At 44.9% G+C, this 15,951-nt stretch overlaps 1 protein-coding gene across 3 annotated transcripts in view; it reads left to right on the top strand.

The window, feature by feature from the left end:
- Positions 1-15,951, top strand: part of LOC139268178 (torsin-1A-interacting protein 2-like) — an 87,332-nt gene that overhangs the window by 65,251 nt on the left and 6,130 nt on the right. For 2 of the 3 annotated variants that reach the window (XM_070886232.1, XM_070886230.1), the window contains 4 exons: positions 1,036-1,113; positions 5,400-5,483; positions 7,273-7,302; positions 14,217-14,306. In XM_070886232.1, coding sequence (XP_070742333.1) covers positions 1,036-1,113; positions 5,400-5,483; positions 7,273-7,302; positions 14,217-14,306 — 282 coding nt within the window. The remainder of the gene's footprint in view (positions 1-1,035; positions 1,114-5,399; positions 5,484-7,272; positions 7,303-14,216; positions 14,307-15,951) is intronic. The other variant, XM_070886231.1, reaches the window with a different exon arrangement.

Here is a 15,951-nt window from a genome sequence, read left to right as displayed (position 1 = left end):
CATCATCGGTGTGTCCAATGGTGTGATGACATCAAGGAAACCCGCATGTCAGAAGAGGGATAGAGTGATTTTCTTTTTCCAAAAAATTCTCCCTGCAGCATATTGCCGATTTCAGCCGTGTCTTCAGGGAGATGCGAACGAGAGACTAGGCACCGAGGGGGAGGGAGGGAGGGGGGGATTATCCTGCTTTAACATGATGCAAGATGACTGGAGTATTGGGTGCCGAGTTCAGCACTCCCAACTTCAGTACAAACCTAAGCTATGGCTAAAAGCAGTTTAGTACCATAGTGGTTATGTTACAGGACTAGTAATTCAGAGGCTTGGACGAATGATCCCGAGACGCGAGTTCAAATCCCACCACGGCAGCTGGAGAATTTAGATTTGGTGAATTAAATAAATCTGGAATAAAAAAGCTAGTGTCAATAATGGTGACCATGAAACTACTGGATTGTCGTTTAAAATCTAATGTCCTTTAGAGAAGTAAATCTGCCGTCCTTACCTGGTCCGGCCTATATATGACTCCAGACCCACAGCAATGTGGTTGACTCTTAACTGCCCTCTGAAATGGCCTACCAAACCGCTACATCAGCGGTTCAAGAAGGCGGCTCACCACTACCATCTCAAGGGCAAGTAGGGACGGATAATAAGTGCTGGCCTTGCCAGCGAAACCCACATCCTGTGAATGATTTTTTTTTAAAGGTTGTACATGGAGGTTAGAAAAGGTTATTTTTAGTCAGTACTGAAGTGAGAATTGTTGGGCTCAGTGTACCAGGACTACCACATAATCCGCATTATTTTCTAGCTGTAAAAACGAGCACGGAGGAAATATCACGGCCGTGGTGATTCTGAAGACTATTTGTAACATTGTACCCCATTTGTTTGTTGTTATGTTAACACTGCGCCATGCATGTCTCATTGTTATTTGAGGAACCTGTGCATGATAAACTCTTGTCAATTTTGATTGCGAGGTCACCTGAATTTCAAAAAGGTGAAAGAATTTTACCCTGGGGACTAATGTGAGTCCTTATTTTGCAGATCCATTTCTTCCAGCTGACAATACGCAGAGGTTGCCCAACAGACAAACGAAGCCACTATTTTCAGCCACAGCTCAAGGTACGTCCGGGTCGCTAAAGCAGGTAGACTTTTGTTGAAAATATATGTTACGCTCCATATATAAGATCTGCGAATGATGAGTAGATGGTGTTCCAATTTTCTGCACCATGGAGCAATTCAAAAGTTGACTGTACAGCTATTCCGTTTTCAATTATAGCTAATAATCAGGTGTGGGCCATCGTGGCACGAAATTGCGCCCACAGTAGCAGCCTGGACGCCTTAGACATGGGCGGCAAGACAATGGCACATGGTATTGTTTTGTGCCACTTCATGTGCCTACATTTCAGGTCTTCCTACTTTTCGGAAGCAGATAATAAGAGTACCACTGTCCAGAAAGTGTCTTTATTGGGGAGTCAAGACTGGATTGGTTCAAGAGGCATTAGCAATCCTGTAGATGACTCCAGGGATTTCTGTAAAAGCTCAGACCCAGCAGGAACAGCCACCAAGAGGCCACTTTTGTGGCCCAGGTGCAAATTTAGCCCAGGGGCAGGCTGATTGCGCTGCGCACAAAGCCTGCCCCTGCTGCCCCTTTAGCCTCCTAGTGAGACCAATCCGTAGTGTCTGCAGCAGGACCCTTCAGCGAGCACAGGGAGCCCCTCCATCATTTTCAAAGCGAATGATTGTGGATCTCATCAGTGGCAGAATCGATGAGCGAGGCTTCTATCGACCCCATTGAAAGCTGCTAGGTTCAGGCTGGGTCATTTTCGTGGGTCACTCAAAGGCCTTGAGGATCTGTGGATTAAATGATGCCGAACCTGTTGCTCACTTGTGCATGGTCCTGATTCCACTGATTTGGTTGCGACACTCAATTAAAGTTTAGGTCCATAACCTTAGATGTCAAATGATTTACAATAGTTATGTTTAGCAACGCGATCTTATACACAGTTGTGGCATATGGCTCTTATGCTTGGAGTTAGTCTGAGAATTGTGTACGAAAGCAAAATACTGCAGATGCTGGAATCTGAAATAAAAACACAAAATGCTGGAAATCTCAGCGGGTCAGGCAGCATCTGTGAAGAGAAACAGAGTTAACGTTTCATGTCTATGACTCTTCGTCAGAACTGGGAATTGAGTAGTTTGTAGCTGTTGAATGGTACTGTTCATACTGGGATTTGGTGTCAGGCTGAATGTGTGTCATAAATGAACGTGTTTGGGCAGATTTTATTTATATTCTTTTTCTGTCCGTGGGTTTTTTTTAAACGTTTTTATTTCTCAGTAGTAAGGGGTTCACCAGAAGTCGCTGCGAAGCAAACCATTTTGACCAACGTTTGCACCTGATAAATGGCAGAGTAACAACAGCTCTCTGATGATTCAGCAAGTTGGTCAAGTGAGCAGCTAAGCCGTAGAAATCTGATCTCAGCTAAGAGGTGGCAGTAGAGAGACTAAAATTGGCTTCGGTGATGCTGGGTTAGCAAAGTGAAAAATTATTCCTGGCCCCTGAACACCACGTAGCAATCTTTGCAGGACCTGCATACCTGGAGTATTGTGTACAGTTTTGGTCTCCTAACTTGAGGAAGGACATTCTTGCTATTGAGGGAGTGCAGCGAAGGTTCACCAGACTGATTCCCGGGATGGCGGGACTGACATATCAAGAAAGACTGGATCAACTGGGCTTGTATTCATTGGAGTTCAGAAGAATTAGAGGGGATCTCATAGAAACATTTAAAATTCTGACGGGACTGGACAGGTTAGATGCAGGAAGAATGTTCCCAATGTTGGGGAAGTCCAGAACCAGGGGTCACAGTCTAAGGATAAGGGGTAAACCATTTAGGACCAAGATGAGAAACTTCTTCACCCAGAGAGTAGTGAAGCCAATTCACTAAATATATTCAAAAAGGAGTTAGATGTAGTCCTTACTACTAGGGGATCAAGGGGTATGGCGAGAAAGCAGGAATGGGGTACTGAAGTTGCATGTTCAGCCATGAACTCATTGAATGGCGGTGCAGGCTCGAAGGGCCGAATGGCCTACTTCTGCACCTATTTTCTATGTTTCCATGTTTCTATGTGTCACTAAAGTGCTCAAGAACAGAGTCCAGTATTAAAGGGGATGGGGAATAAGCAGGAGAGCACCCATCCAGGAAAACCCGACCATTCCCCTATCATACCATCCAATTTTCTCTCTCAGTTGCGAGCCTTTTGCTTCCATTATCTTATCCACAATCTAATTACTCTTTGCATAAATAAGAGCTTCCTGACATGAGTCCCAAATGTTCCTTTTGTCGATTTAATCCTTGTCCTCTTGTCACAGTTTAACTTGAAGCAGTGGCACATAGGAATAGGATTATGCCACTCAGCCCCTCTGGTCTGTTCGCCATTCAATTAGATCATGGCTGATCATGTCCAGCCCACACTGCAATATGTGTGCGCACTAGGTTCGTGTAGCAGAAGTGGTCTCCAGTCGTCTTGGTTAACCACTGGACCAAGACCTAGCTCTGTCAAGCCCGTGTGGTGGCTGGTGTGCAACGGCCACCACAGGTTAAAAAAATCCATGCACCAGGCATCTTCGGGACCTGGAATATTAGGTCATTCATTGAAACACCTGTGAACGCATCCTTTTTTGGCGTGGAAGCAAGTCATCCTCAATTCGAGGGACCGCCTATGATGATGATGATGCACATGTGAGGCCTGTGTTGCGGCCCTTGGGGTCAAAAGCCTACTGGCACCTGCTATAAAGGCTCAGTTGTCAATAACCCAATTTGGGTGAGTTACTGGAAGGGCGAACCATTGAAATGTACTCCAGTGAAGAGCCAATATCTTGGAGGAAAATGTTGGCTAGAAAATGTTTTACATCCAGTTTTGATGACCGAGGTTACCATATCCACTCAGTGTTCTGGTCTTTTACCCCCACATGACGTAAGGGAAGGATATAAGAATACTTTGGTTTTGAGTCGGTAAAGAAGTGCGAACTTAAAAAAAAATTGATTTGAAGAGTAGAAGATGGAAATCTCACGCATTAGCTTAAAGAAAGAAGAAAGACTTACATTTATATAGCACCTTTCACGACCACCGGACATCTCAAAGCGCTTTGCAGCCAATGAAGTACTTTTTTGGAGTGTAGTCACTTTTTGTATTGCAGGAAATGCGGCAGCCTACTTGCGCATAGGAAACTCCCACAAACAGTAATGTGATAATGACCAGATAATCTGTTTTTGTTATGTTGATTGAGGGATAAATATTGGCCAGGACACCAGGGATAACTCCCCTGCTCTTCTTCAAAATAGTGCCATGGGATCTTTTACGTCCACCTGAGAGAGCAGACGGGACCTCGGTTTAACGTGTTATTTGAAAGACGGCACCTCCGACAGTGCAGCACTCCCTCAGCACTGCACTAGAGTGTCAGCCCAGATTTATGTGCTCAAGTTCCTGGAGAGGGACTTGAACCCACAACCTTCTGACTCAGAGATGAGAGTGCTACCCACTGGGCCACAGCTGGCACTGACACTTTTTTGAAGGGAAAAATCTAAATTTTGCTAGTGGCTTAATGTTTTCTTTTATTCGTTCATGGGTTGTGGGCATCAGTGGCAAGACCAGCATTTATTGTCCATCCCTGATTGCCCTTGAGAGGGTGTTGGTGAGCCGCCTTCTCTTGAACCGCCACAGCCCAAGTGGTGAAGGTACTCCCCACAGTGCTGTTAGGGAGGGAATTCCAGGATTTTTACCCTGCGACATGAAGGATCGGTGACGCACTTCCCAGGTCAGGATGGTGTGTGACTTGGGAGGGGAACTTGTAAGTGGTCTGCTGCCCCTGTCCTTCTAGGTGGTAGAGGTTGTGGGTTTGGGAGGTGCCGAAGAACCCTTAATGGTTTTTTTGTGTGGGGAAAAGACCATTGGACAGTGGACCTTTCATGTTACGAGACTTTTTTTCTCTATGAAAATGTATCAGTTGAACTCAACATATATTCTAAATAGTTCTGTTCCTGAGGAGTGCTATATTTATTTTCTTTACGTTAAAATGTTACTGCAGTGGGAAGTCCACATTCGTTGTCGTGCGACTTAAGACTGGAAGTAAAGGCCCAGCATTTAGTGTAATCCACACCGAGTCGCTGTTCTGTGCTTTAGCTATTCAGAAACCGGGGAGTTTATCATACAATTGTACCATGTATTGTAATGGTTACAAGTCTTTCCTGTATTGCACTAATAGGAGCAGAGAAGGAGGTCTCCGGTTATAAACTTGCCAAACGACAGAAGAACTTCCTTGTTATTGAATATACTGGGGGAAAAACTTTAAATGTCCATGCCTTGCCGTGCCCTAACATAATTTCCTATTTATTCTTTCCTTCCTATAGCTGACATTAGCCAACCCTTCAACTACAGGGAACCCCAGAAAGCCACAATACAAAGTACACGGGTTAGCAGGCAGCGTGTCCTTGGTAAGTTATAACAAGCTATCTGGAAATGCCTATTCTGGCTTCATGAGGTCTTATTGGGTTTCTAATTCACTTGGAGATTGTGTTGTAAAATGCACCACTGCACACAAGTGTTTGGTGATGGTCACTTTTGATGTGACTGGTGTGTAGCCAATGGGCAGAGCGTGGGCCTCCCTCGGTACACGCCATCAATGACCACTCGCTGACATTTCACAGAACACCCTTAGCACCAGCAGGAAACGGGGATATGCCATGGTTCTCACTCCCTAGATCTCACAGTTGGCAGGCTCGAACTCCCCACACAATCCAATCATAAGAACATAAGAAATAGGAGTAGGAGTAGGCCATTTGGCCCCTCGAGCCTGCTCCACTATTCAGGAAGATCATAGCTGATCTGATCTTGGCCTCAACTCCACTTTCCTGCCTGTTCCCCATAACCCTTGACCTCCCTATAGTTCAAGAATCTGTCACTCTCAACCTTGAATATATTCAATGACACAGCTTCTACAGCTCTCTGGGATAGAGAATTCCAAAGTTTCATGACCCTGTAAGAGAAGAAATTCCTCATCATCTCCATCTTAAATGGGCGACCCCTTATTCTGAAACTATGCTCCCTAGTTCGAGATTCTCCTCCGAGGGGAAACATCCTCTCAGCATCCACCCTGTCAAGTCTCCTCAGATTCTTATATGTTTCAATAAGATCACCTCTCATTCTTCAAAACTCCAATGCGTATAGGCCCAACCTACTCAACCTTTCTTCATAAGACAACCGCTTAATCCCAAGAATCAACCTAGCGTACCTTCTCTGAACTGCCTCCAATGCAAGTATATCCCTCCTTAAATATGGAGACCAAAACTGTACGCAGTACGCCAGGTGTGGTCTCACCAATAACCTGTACAGTTGTAGCAGGACTTCCCTACTTGTAGACTCCATCCCCCTTGCAATAAAGGCCAACATTCCATTTACCTTCCTGATTACTTGCTGTACCTACATGCTAACTTTTTGTGTTTCCTGTACGAGGACACCTAGATCCCTCTGTACCGCAGCATTCTGTAGTCTCTCTCCATTTAAATATTATTTTGCTTTTCTATTCTTCCTACCAAAATGGATAACCTCACATTTTCCCACATTATACTCCATCTGCCAAATTTTTGCCCACTCACTTAACCTGTCTATATCCCTTTGCAGACTCTTTGTGTCCTCCTCACAACTTGCTTTTCCACCTATCTTTGTATCATCAGCAAATTTGGCTACATTACACTCGGTCCCTTCATCCAAGTCATTAGTATAGATTGTAAATAGTTGAGGCCCCAACACTGATCCCTGTGTCACCCCACTAGTTACAGTTTGCCAACCTGAAAATGACCCATTTATCCTGACTCTCTGTTTTCTGTTAGCCAATCCTCTATCCATGCTAATATATTACCCCCAACAACATCTCAGTACTGTCCTCTAGAATAAACAAAGCTGTATGTTAATGAGTGGGCAATCTGCTGGAAGATCTGCTGTGCTTGGAACTGTCGTGACGCCCAAGTGGCATCAGACAATGTTTAAAGACTACGCCTTCATAAATTTGGTGAGTAGAAACTTGCCAAAATCAGGAGTCAAGTTCAAAGAGACCTTAAAGATGGCAGCTGAGGAACTGGGAAGGTTATACTGTTATGGTAATGGGTACAGTACACTGTTGGAATAGGCTCGAGGGGGCTGTGTGTCCTTTAATTTTTGCAGGTATACTTTTATGTTTTAAATCTTGATATTAGTACTAAAATTGTTATCCCTTCTCTCCTGCAGATTATGGACTCAAACAAGCAACACACAAAGGTAAACTGAGTCAGATACACATTGGAGAACAAAATACTAACACTAAAATACAAGGCAGTGCATTTTGGTATCGCTTTAAAAGAAAAGTAACCAAAAGGATGCCAGCTGCTTTCCATTGCACGAGGGTCATGGATAGAAACATAGAAACATAGAAAATAGGAGCAGTAGTAGGCCATTCGGCCCTTCGAGTCTGCACCGCCATTCAATATGATCCTCTATCTCAACACCATATTCCCACCTTTTCCCCTTACTCCTTGATGCCTTTTGTTTCTAGAAATCTATCTATCTCCCTCTTAAATATATTCAGTGACTTGGCCTGCACAGCCTTCTGTGGTAGAGAATTCCACAGGTTCACCACCCTCTGAGTGAAAAAATGTAAAGGACATTCCATACGATCAGGTGTTTTTTGTGTGGCATCAGTGGGATTTACTTGTTTTTATGATAATTGAGGAGCCTTTTTTGGCTTAAAAGGTGCTCTCCGTGCTGCCTGCAAGGATTCTCGGTGAAACCGAGTGCCAATCCAAGTCCCAGTGGGCATCGGCACGCAGGAGAAATCTGCCCTTTGTTCAACATCAGTTGGCATTCTTACTTGGGGAGGCCTCTGGAGGACTGGTGTGGAACGTGATGCACTGGTCCTGCAGGGAGTGGTCCCCTGAGATTGTTGGAACAGAACAGTGGAAGCTTTAGTTTGCATGTAACTGGCATCGCTGACCTGTGAGTGGTTGCTGCTGACTCCTGGTGTCTGAAATGGGAACGGTTCTGTTTTCCAGTATTAAATTCACACAAAAGTAGAAGCTCCAGTACTTAAGAGACTGTTAACAAAAATGAGAGTGGATGAAATGGGGGGCAACCTATTGGCTTGGACAGGGAATTAGTTAAGAGGTATATAAGAACATAAGAAATAGGTGCAGGAGTAGGCCAAAAGGCTCCTCGAGCCTGCTCCAACATTCAGTAAGATCATGGCTGATCATCTATCTCAACTGCACCTTTTCGCACTATCCCCAGATTCCTTGATTCCTTTAATATCCAAAAATCTATCGATCTCTATCTTGAATATACTCAATGACTGAGCAGCCACAACCTTCTGGGATAGAGAATACCAAAGATTCATAACCCTTTGAGTGAAGAAATTTCTCCTCATCTCAGTCCTAAGAAACAATATAGTAGTAGGTCCAGTGTGGCCACATTTGCGGTAAGTCTGCAACTCGAGGAATTTCGGCTCTGCATTGATGAGCTGGAGTCCAACCTGCAAACACTGCGACACATCAGGGAGGGGGAGAGTTACCTGGACACTGTGTTCCAGGGGGTAGTCATACCCCCTTAGGTTAACTAACCCAGATTTGGCTAGCAGTCAAGGACAGGAGGATGTGACTACGAGTCAGGAAGGTATGGGGATCCAGGAAGAGCCCTTGCTCTTGTCCAACAGGTTCGAGGCTCTTACTCCCTGTGTGGATGAGAACAGGAACTGTACGGAGGATGAGCAAACTAACCTCAGCACCATGGTACTGGAGGCCATTCAAGCGGGGGGAGTTAAAAAGAAACATTGTTTTAGGGGACAGTATCATTAGGGGGATAGATTCAGTTCTCTGCAGCCGTGAGCATGAGTCCCGAAGGCTGTGTTGCCTGCCCAATGCCAGGGTTAAGGACGACATATCAGTGCTGGAGAGAAACTTGGAGTGGGAGGGGGTAGATCCAGTTGTCGTGGTCCGCATGGGTACCAAGGACATAGATAGGACAGACAAGAAGGTTCTGCTAAGGGATTATGAGCAGCTAGGGGCCAATTTAAAAAGCAGAACCACAAAGGTAATAATCTCTGGATTACCACCCGAGCCATGAGTACATAGATTAAATAAGATCAGAGAGCTAACTTGTGGCTCAAAGACTGGTGTGGGAGAAATGGGTTTTGGTTCCTGGGGCACTGGCACCAGTACTGGGCTAAGAGGAAGCTGTTCCGTCGGGACGGACTCCTCTTGGAATGTGCCGGGGCTAGGGTCCTGGCGAACCGAATAATTAGGGCTGCAGAGAGAGCTTTAAACTAATTAGTGGGGGGGGGGGGTTCTGGTGAACAGAAACCTAAAAACTCACAAAACAAAGTGAAGGCAATAGAGCAGGGTAGCATTGGGGGAAAACAAAAACCAGAGCATGACAGGAAGGGACAGAATCTATAAACATCAGCGTGTATCAGAAACTGGGGCCATAGCAGGTGAAAATGGTAAGAAAACACATTTTAAAACTCTTTATCTGAATGTATGCAGCATTCGTAACAAATTAGATGAGCTGTCGGCACAAATAGTTACAAATAGGTGTGATCTGGTAGCCATTACAGAGACGTAGTTGCAAGGTGACCAAAACTGGGAACGAAACATTCAGGGGTACTTGACAATTTGGAAGGGCAGACAGAAAGGAAAAGGAGGTGGGGTAGCTCTGTTGATAAAGGATGGAATCATTGCAATAGTGAGAAATGATATTGACTCAAATGATTAGTCTGTCGAAACAGTTTGGGTGGAGATAAGGAATAATAAGGGAAAAAAGTCACTGGTGGGCGTGTGTAATGAGACAGGATTAATAAACAATCTCCTAGTAAAGGATCTCCTTGGATTAAGTGACCATAGCATGGTTGAATTTCAAATTCAGATGGAGGGCGAGAAAGTTGGATCTCAAACCAGCGTACTAAGCTTAAATAAGGGAGACTACAAAGGTATGAGGGTAGAGTTGGCTAAAATGGACTGGGAAAATAGATTAAAGTGTAGGATGGTTGATGAACAGTGGAGTACATTTAAGGAGATATTTCATAACTCCCAAGAAAAATATATTCCAGTGAGGAGGAAAGGGTGTAAAAGAAAAGATAACCATCCGTGGCTAATTAAAGAAATAAAGGATGGTATCCAATTAAAAACAAGGGCATACAAAGTGGGCAAAACTAGTGGGGGGACAGAAGATTGGGAAGCTTTAAAAAGCCAGCAAAGAATGACTAAAAAAATGATTTAAAAAGGGAAGATAGACTATGAAAATAAACTAGTACGAAAAATAAAAACAGATAACAAGAGTTTCTATATGTATATAAAAAGGAAAAGAGTGGCTAAAATAAATGTTGGTCCCTTAGAGGACGTGACTGGGGAATTAGTAATGGGGAACATGGAGATGGCAGAAACTCTGAACAAATATTTTATATCAGTCTTTACGGTAGAGGACATTAAAAATATCCCAACAGTGGATAGTCAAGGCACTATAGTGGGGAGGAACTTAACACAATCACAATCACTAAGGAGGTGGTACTCAGTAAGATAATGGGACTAAAGGTGGATAAATGCCCTGGACCTGATGGCTTGCACCCGAGGGTCTTAAGAGAAGTAGCGGCAGGGATTGTGGATGCATTGGTTGTAATTTACCAAAATCCCCTGGATTCTGGGGAGGTCCCAGCAGATTGGAAAACTGCAAATATAACGCCCCTATTTAAAAAAGGATGCAGACAAAAAGCAGGAAACTATAAACCAGTTAGTCTAACATCTATGGTTGGGAAAATGTTGAAGTCCATTATTAAAGAAGCAGCTGCAGGACATTTGGAAAAGCAAAATTCGGTCAGGCAGAGTCACCATGGATTTATGAAGGGGATGTCGTGTTTGACAAATTTGCTGAAATTCTTTGAGGATGTAACGAACAGAGTAGATAAAGAAGAACCAATGGATGTGGTGTGTTTGGACTTCCAGAAGACATTTGATAAGGTGCCACATAAAAGATTATTGCACAAGATAAAAGTTCATGGGATTGGGGGTAATATATTAGCATGGATAGAGGATTGGCTAACTAACAGAAAACAGAGAGTCAGGATAACATGGTTCATTCTCAGGATGGCAATTAGTGGGGTGCCGCAAGGATCAGTGCTGGGACCCCAACTATTTACAATCTATATTAATGACTTGGATGAAGGGACTGAATGTAACGTAGCCAAGTTTGCTGATGAAACAAAGATGGGAGGAAAAGCAATGTGTGAGGAGGACACAAAAATCCTGCAAAAGGACATAGACAGGCTAAGTGAGTGGGTAAAAATTTGGCAGATAAGAAGATAAGAAATAGGAGCAAGAGTAGGCCATACGGCCCCTCGAGCCTGCTCCGCCATTTAATACAATCATGGCTGATCCGATCATGGACTCACGCCCACTTCCCTGCCCGGATCCCCATAACCCCTTATTCCCTTATTGGTTAAGAAACTGTCTATCTCTGTCTTAAATTTATTCAATGACCCAGCTTCCACAGCTCTCTGAGGCAGCGAATTCCACAGATTTACAACCCTCTGAGAGAAGAAATTCCTCCTCATCTCAGTTTTAAATGGGCGGCCCCTTATTCTAAGATTATGCCCTCTAGTTCTAGTCTCCCCTATCAGTGGAAACATCCTCTCTTCAACTGCCTTGTCAAGCCCCCTCATAATCTTATACATTTCGATAAGATCACCTCTCATTCTTCTGAATTCCAATGAGTAGAGGCCTAAGCTTCTCAACTTTTCCTCATAAGTAAACCCCTTCATCTCCGGAATCAACCTAGTGAACCTTCTCTGACTGCCTCCAAAGCAAGTATATCCTTTCTTAAATATGGAAACCAAAACTGCATACAGTATTCCAGCTGTGGCCTCACGAATACCCTGTATAACTGTAGCAAGACTTCCCTGCTTTTATACTCCAACCCCTTTGCAATAAAGGCCAAGATTCCATTGGCCTTCCTGATCACTTGCTGCACCTGCACACTAACTTTTTGTGTTTCATGCACCAGGACCCCCAGGTCCTGCTGTACTGCAACACTTTGCAATTTTTCTCCATTTAAATTATAACTTGCTCTTCGATTTTTTTCTCAAGGCCCCATACAAAGCCTCCGCCACAAGTTTCAGGCCCAGCGCAATGTCGTGTAAGCATGTCATGCAGGTAGATGTTTGTTGAAAATATATGTTATGATCTGTAAAAGATGAGATGGTGTTTCAACTTTCTGCACCATGGGTCAATTCCAATGTTGACTGCACAGCTATTCTGTTTTCAATTATAGCTAAAGATCAGGTGTGGGCCACCATGGCACGAAATTGCGCCCACAGTAGCGGCATCAAGACAGCAGCACAGGGCATCGTTTTGTGCCACTTTACGTGTCTACATTTGAGGTCTTCCTACTTTTTGGAAGCAGATAATAAGAGTACCACTGCCGGAAAATGCCTTTATTGGGGAGTCAAGACTGGATTGGTTCAAGAAGCATTAGCAATTGTGTAGGTGACTCCAGGGATTTCTGTAAAAGCTCAAACCCAGCAGGAACAGCCACCAAGCGGCCACTTTTGTGGCCCAGGTGCAAATTTAGCCCAAGGGAGGCTGATTGCGCTGCGCACAAAGCCTGCCCCTGCTGCCACTTTAGCCTCCCAGTGAGACCAATCCATAGTGTCTGCAGCAGGACCATTCAGCGAGGACAGGGGGCCCCTCCATCATTTTCAAAGCGAATGATTGTGGATCTCATCGGTGGCAGAGACTATGAGGCCTCTGTCATCCACTTTGAAGGCCCTTCTGCTAGGTTCAGGCTGGGTCATTTTCGTGGGTCACTCAAAGGACTTGAGGATCTGTGGATTAAATGATGCTGAACCTGTTGCTCACTTGTGCATGGTCCTGATTCCACTGATTTGGTTATGTCACTCAATTGAAGTTTAGGTCCATGACCTTGGATCTCATATGATTTACAACAGCTTTGTTCAGCAATGCGATCTTATACACAGAGTTGTGGCACATGGCTCTTATGCTTGTCTGAAAATTGTGTAGTTTGTAGCTGTTGAATGGATCTTTTCACATTCTGATTTGGTGTCTGGCTGACTGTGTGTCCTAAATGAACATTTGGACAGATTTTATTTATCTTTTCTTTTGCTGTCAATTTTATTTTTAATATCTTTATTTTTCACTAGTAAGGGATTAACCAGAAGTCGCTGCATCTGCTTCTGAAGCAAACCATTTTGACATGATATATTACATTTGATCCCCCTCATCCAAATCATTGATATATATTGTGAATAGCTGATACCCAAGCACCGATCCTTGCGGTACCCCACTAGTTACAACCTGCCAACCCGAAAATGACCCGTTTATTCCTACTCTCTGTTTGCTGTCCATTAACCAATCCTCAATCCACACTAGTATATCACCCCCAATCCCATGAGTCCTAATTTTGATAAATAACTTCTGTGTAGCATCTTATCGAATGCCTTCGGGAAATCCAAATACACCATATCCACTGGTTCCCCCTTATCTATTCTGCTAGTTACAACCTCAAAAAAACTCTTAACAGATTTGTAAAACATGATTTCCTTTTCATAAATCTGTGTTGACTGCCCCATCCTATTATTATTTTCGAAGTGCCCTGTTACCACGTCCTTAATAATAGATTCTAGCATTTTCCCTACAACTAATGTCAGGCTAACTGGTCTGTAGTTCCCCATTTTCTCTTTCCCTCCTTTCTTAAATGGGGGGGGTGGGGGTTACATTTGTTACCTTCCAATCCGCCGGAACCGTTCTAGAATCTGTGGAATTTTGGAAGATGACAACCAATGCATCCACTATTTCTATAGCCACCTCTTTCAAAACCCTAGGATGTAGGCCTAACATTGCTCCATTTACTGACCAGGTGCAGATACATTTTGTGTCATCTGCACGGAGATGCTGTTCTGAGCTTCAGCTTTTCAGAAACCAGGAGTTAATAATACAATTGTATCATGTATTGTAATGGTTACAAGTCTTTCCTGCAGTCCACTAATAGTAGCAGAGAAGTAAGGTCTCGGGTTACAAACTTGCCAAACAGCAGGAGAACTTTCTTGTTATTGAATATACTGGGGGAGAAACTTTAAATATCCATGTCTTGCTGTGCCCTAACATAATTTCCTATTTATTCTATCCTTCCCGTAGCTGACTTTCACCAACTCTCGAGCTACAGGAAGCCCCAGAATTACATTGACCCAAAACAAAGTACACAGATTATGAGGCCAAGTGTCCCTGGTGAGTTGTAACAAGCTGTTTTGGAGTGCTGAGGTTGGGAGGTTTCTTCACTCTCCGCCTTTTGAATTCTGGCTTCACGAGGTCTTTTTGGATTTCTAATTCACTTGGAGATTGGGTTGTAAAATGCACCACTGCACACAAGTGTCTGGTGATGGTCACTTTTGATGTGACTGGCGTGTAGCCAATGGGCAGAGCGTGGGCCTCCCTCGGTACACACCATCAATGACCACTTTCTGACATATCACAGAGCACCCATCGCACCAGCAGGAAACGGGAATATGCCATGGCTCTCGCTCCCTAGATCCCAGAATTGGCAGGGAGGGAGTTAGTGCTCGACCTCCCCACACCATCCAATCCTCAGTACTGTCCTCTAGAATGAGCAGAGGCTGCGTGATAATGAGTGGGAAATCTGCTGGAAGACCTGCTGCGCTTGGAACTGTCGTGATGCCTAAGTGGCATCAGACAATGGGGCCGAAATTCAGGGTCCCGATAAGGCCTGTTAACACCGGAAAGCGGCGGCCAAGTGGCGGAGTCGAGTGGCCGCCGCTTTGCAGTGGAAATGCCGCCGCAACCAATATTTAGCGCAGGGGGTTTTGGGGCGGTAGCCACTTCTGCCCCGTTCCCCCGACTTCCGCGGCAGTACAGGGCTTGTGGCCGTGGTGACACAATCAGAGTGCCCACCGTTGCCACTCCACCACAGCACCTATATTCACTACAAAAAAGCCTGCCTGTTTCCTGGCAGTGCCCCTGCCAGCTTTTTGAGTCGGAGCATGTAGTGGATTATTTAAAATAAACACACCACCAGGTCTGGGTTTGAAGATTCAAGTCGTCTTTATTTTGCACCGGTGGGGAGCCTGCCTGCTGGTTGTCTGTAGCCAGGCTTCTCCAATGATACAAAGTTCCAAGCCATCTTTTATACACTTAATGATGCACTTAATGATCCACACTCCTCACCACTTCCAGTGCCCCCGACATCTGGGAATGCATGGCCACTACCTTGCTTTCTTAAGCCCCAACATCGATGGGCTCATCTGAGCCCTCCGCAGGAGAACTCCGGTGCGGACTCGCCCTCCGGAGAGGTGGCACCCGAGGTTCCCTCTGCTCATCACCATGCTGCAGCCACTAGCAACAATGCAACACCCAGTGCAGACCCCTCTGCTATCTGAACTAGATCGGACCACGTACTCCCAGTATCTGAGCTGGCGCGTGAGTGCAAGCAGTGACGCGGAGCTGCCAGCAGTGTCCTCCTTTTCCTCTTCAGCATTGGACATATCCCCAACAGATGGAATGCGCTCCAGGGTGTCAGCAAGGTTTTGGCCTTCAATATCCTTAAGGCTGTCAGGATGGAGATCTCTCTCATTGTCCTTAAGGATTTCCTCCAGGCCTCGCGACTGTTTGTCAGGAGGAGCCTCTCCCTCGCTTCGGCTGTCACTCGGCCTCTCATCTGCAAGCATAAATGGAAGAAGGGCTGCCGTGATTTGGCGGTGGGGAATTGACGTATGGAGGCTGCAAATACCAGACTTTCAGAGGGAAAGACACAGTAGACGCTGGCACATTCAGGGAGAGATAGCATTAAAGGAAGGCCTTCACTAACCCATATCGGCATCGCCAGTACCGGATGCCACAAGGAAAGCACCATGTCTGC

This window comes from Pristiophorus japonicus, chromosome 8 (assembly GCF_044704955.1).
Source record: "Pristiophorus japonicus isolate sPriJap1 chromosome 8, sPriJap1.hap1, whole genome shotgun sequence".
NCBI classification, from domain to species: Eukaryota; Metazoa; Chordata; class Chondrichthyes; family Pristiophoridae; genus Pristiophorus; species Pristiophorus japonicus.
Note: the sequence above shows the minus strand (reverse complement) of the source record. Positions and strands in the feature narration are given on the sequence as shown.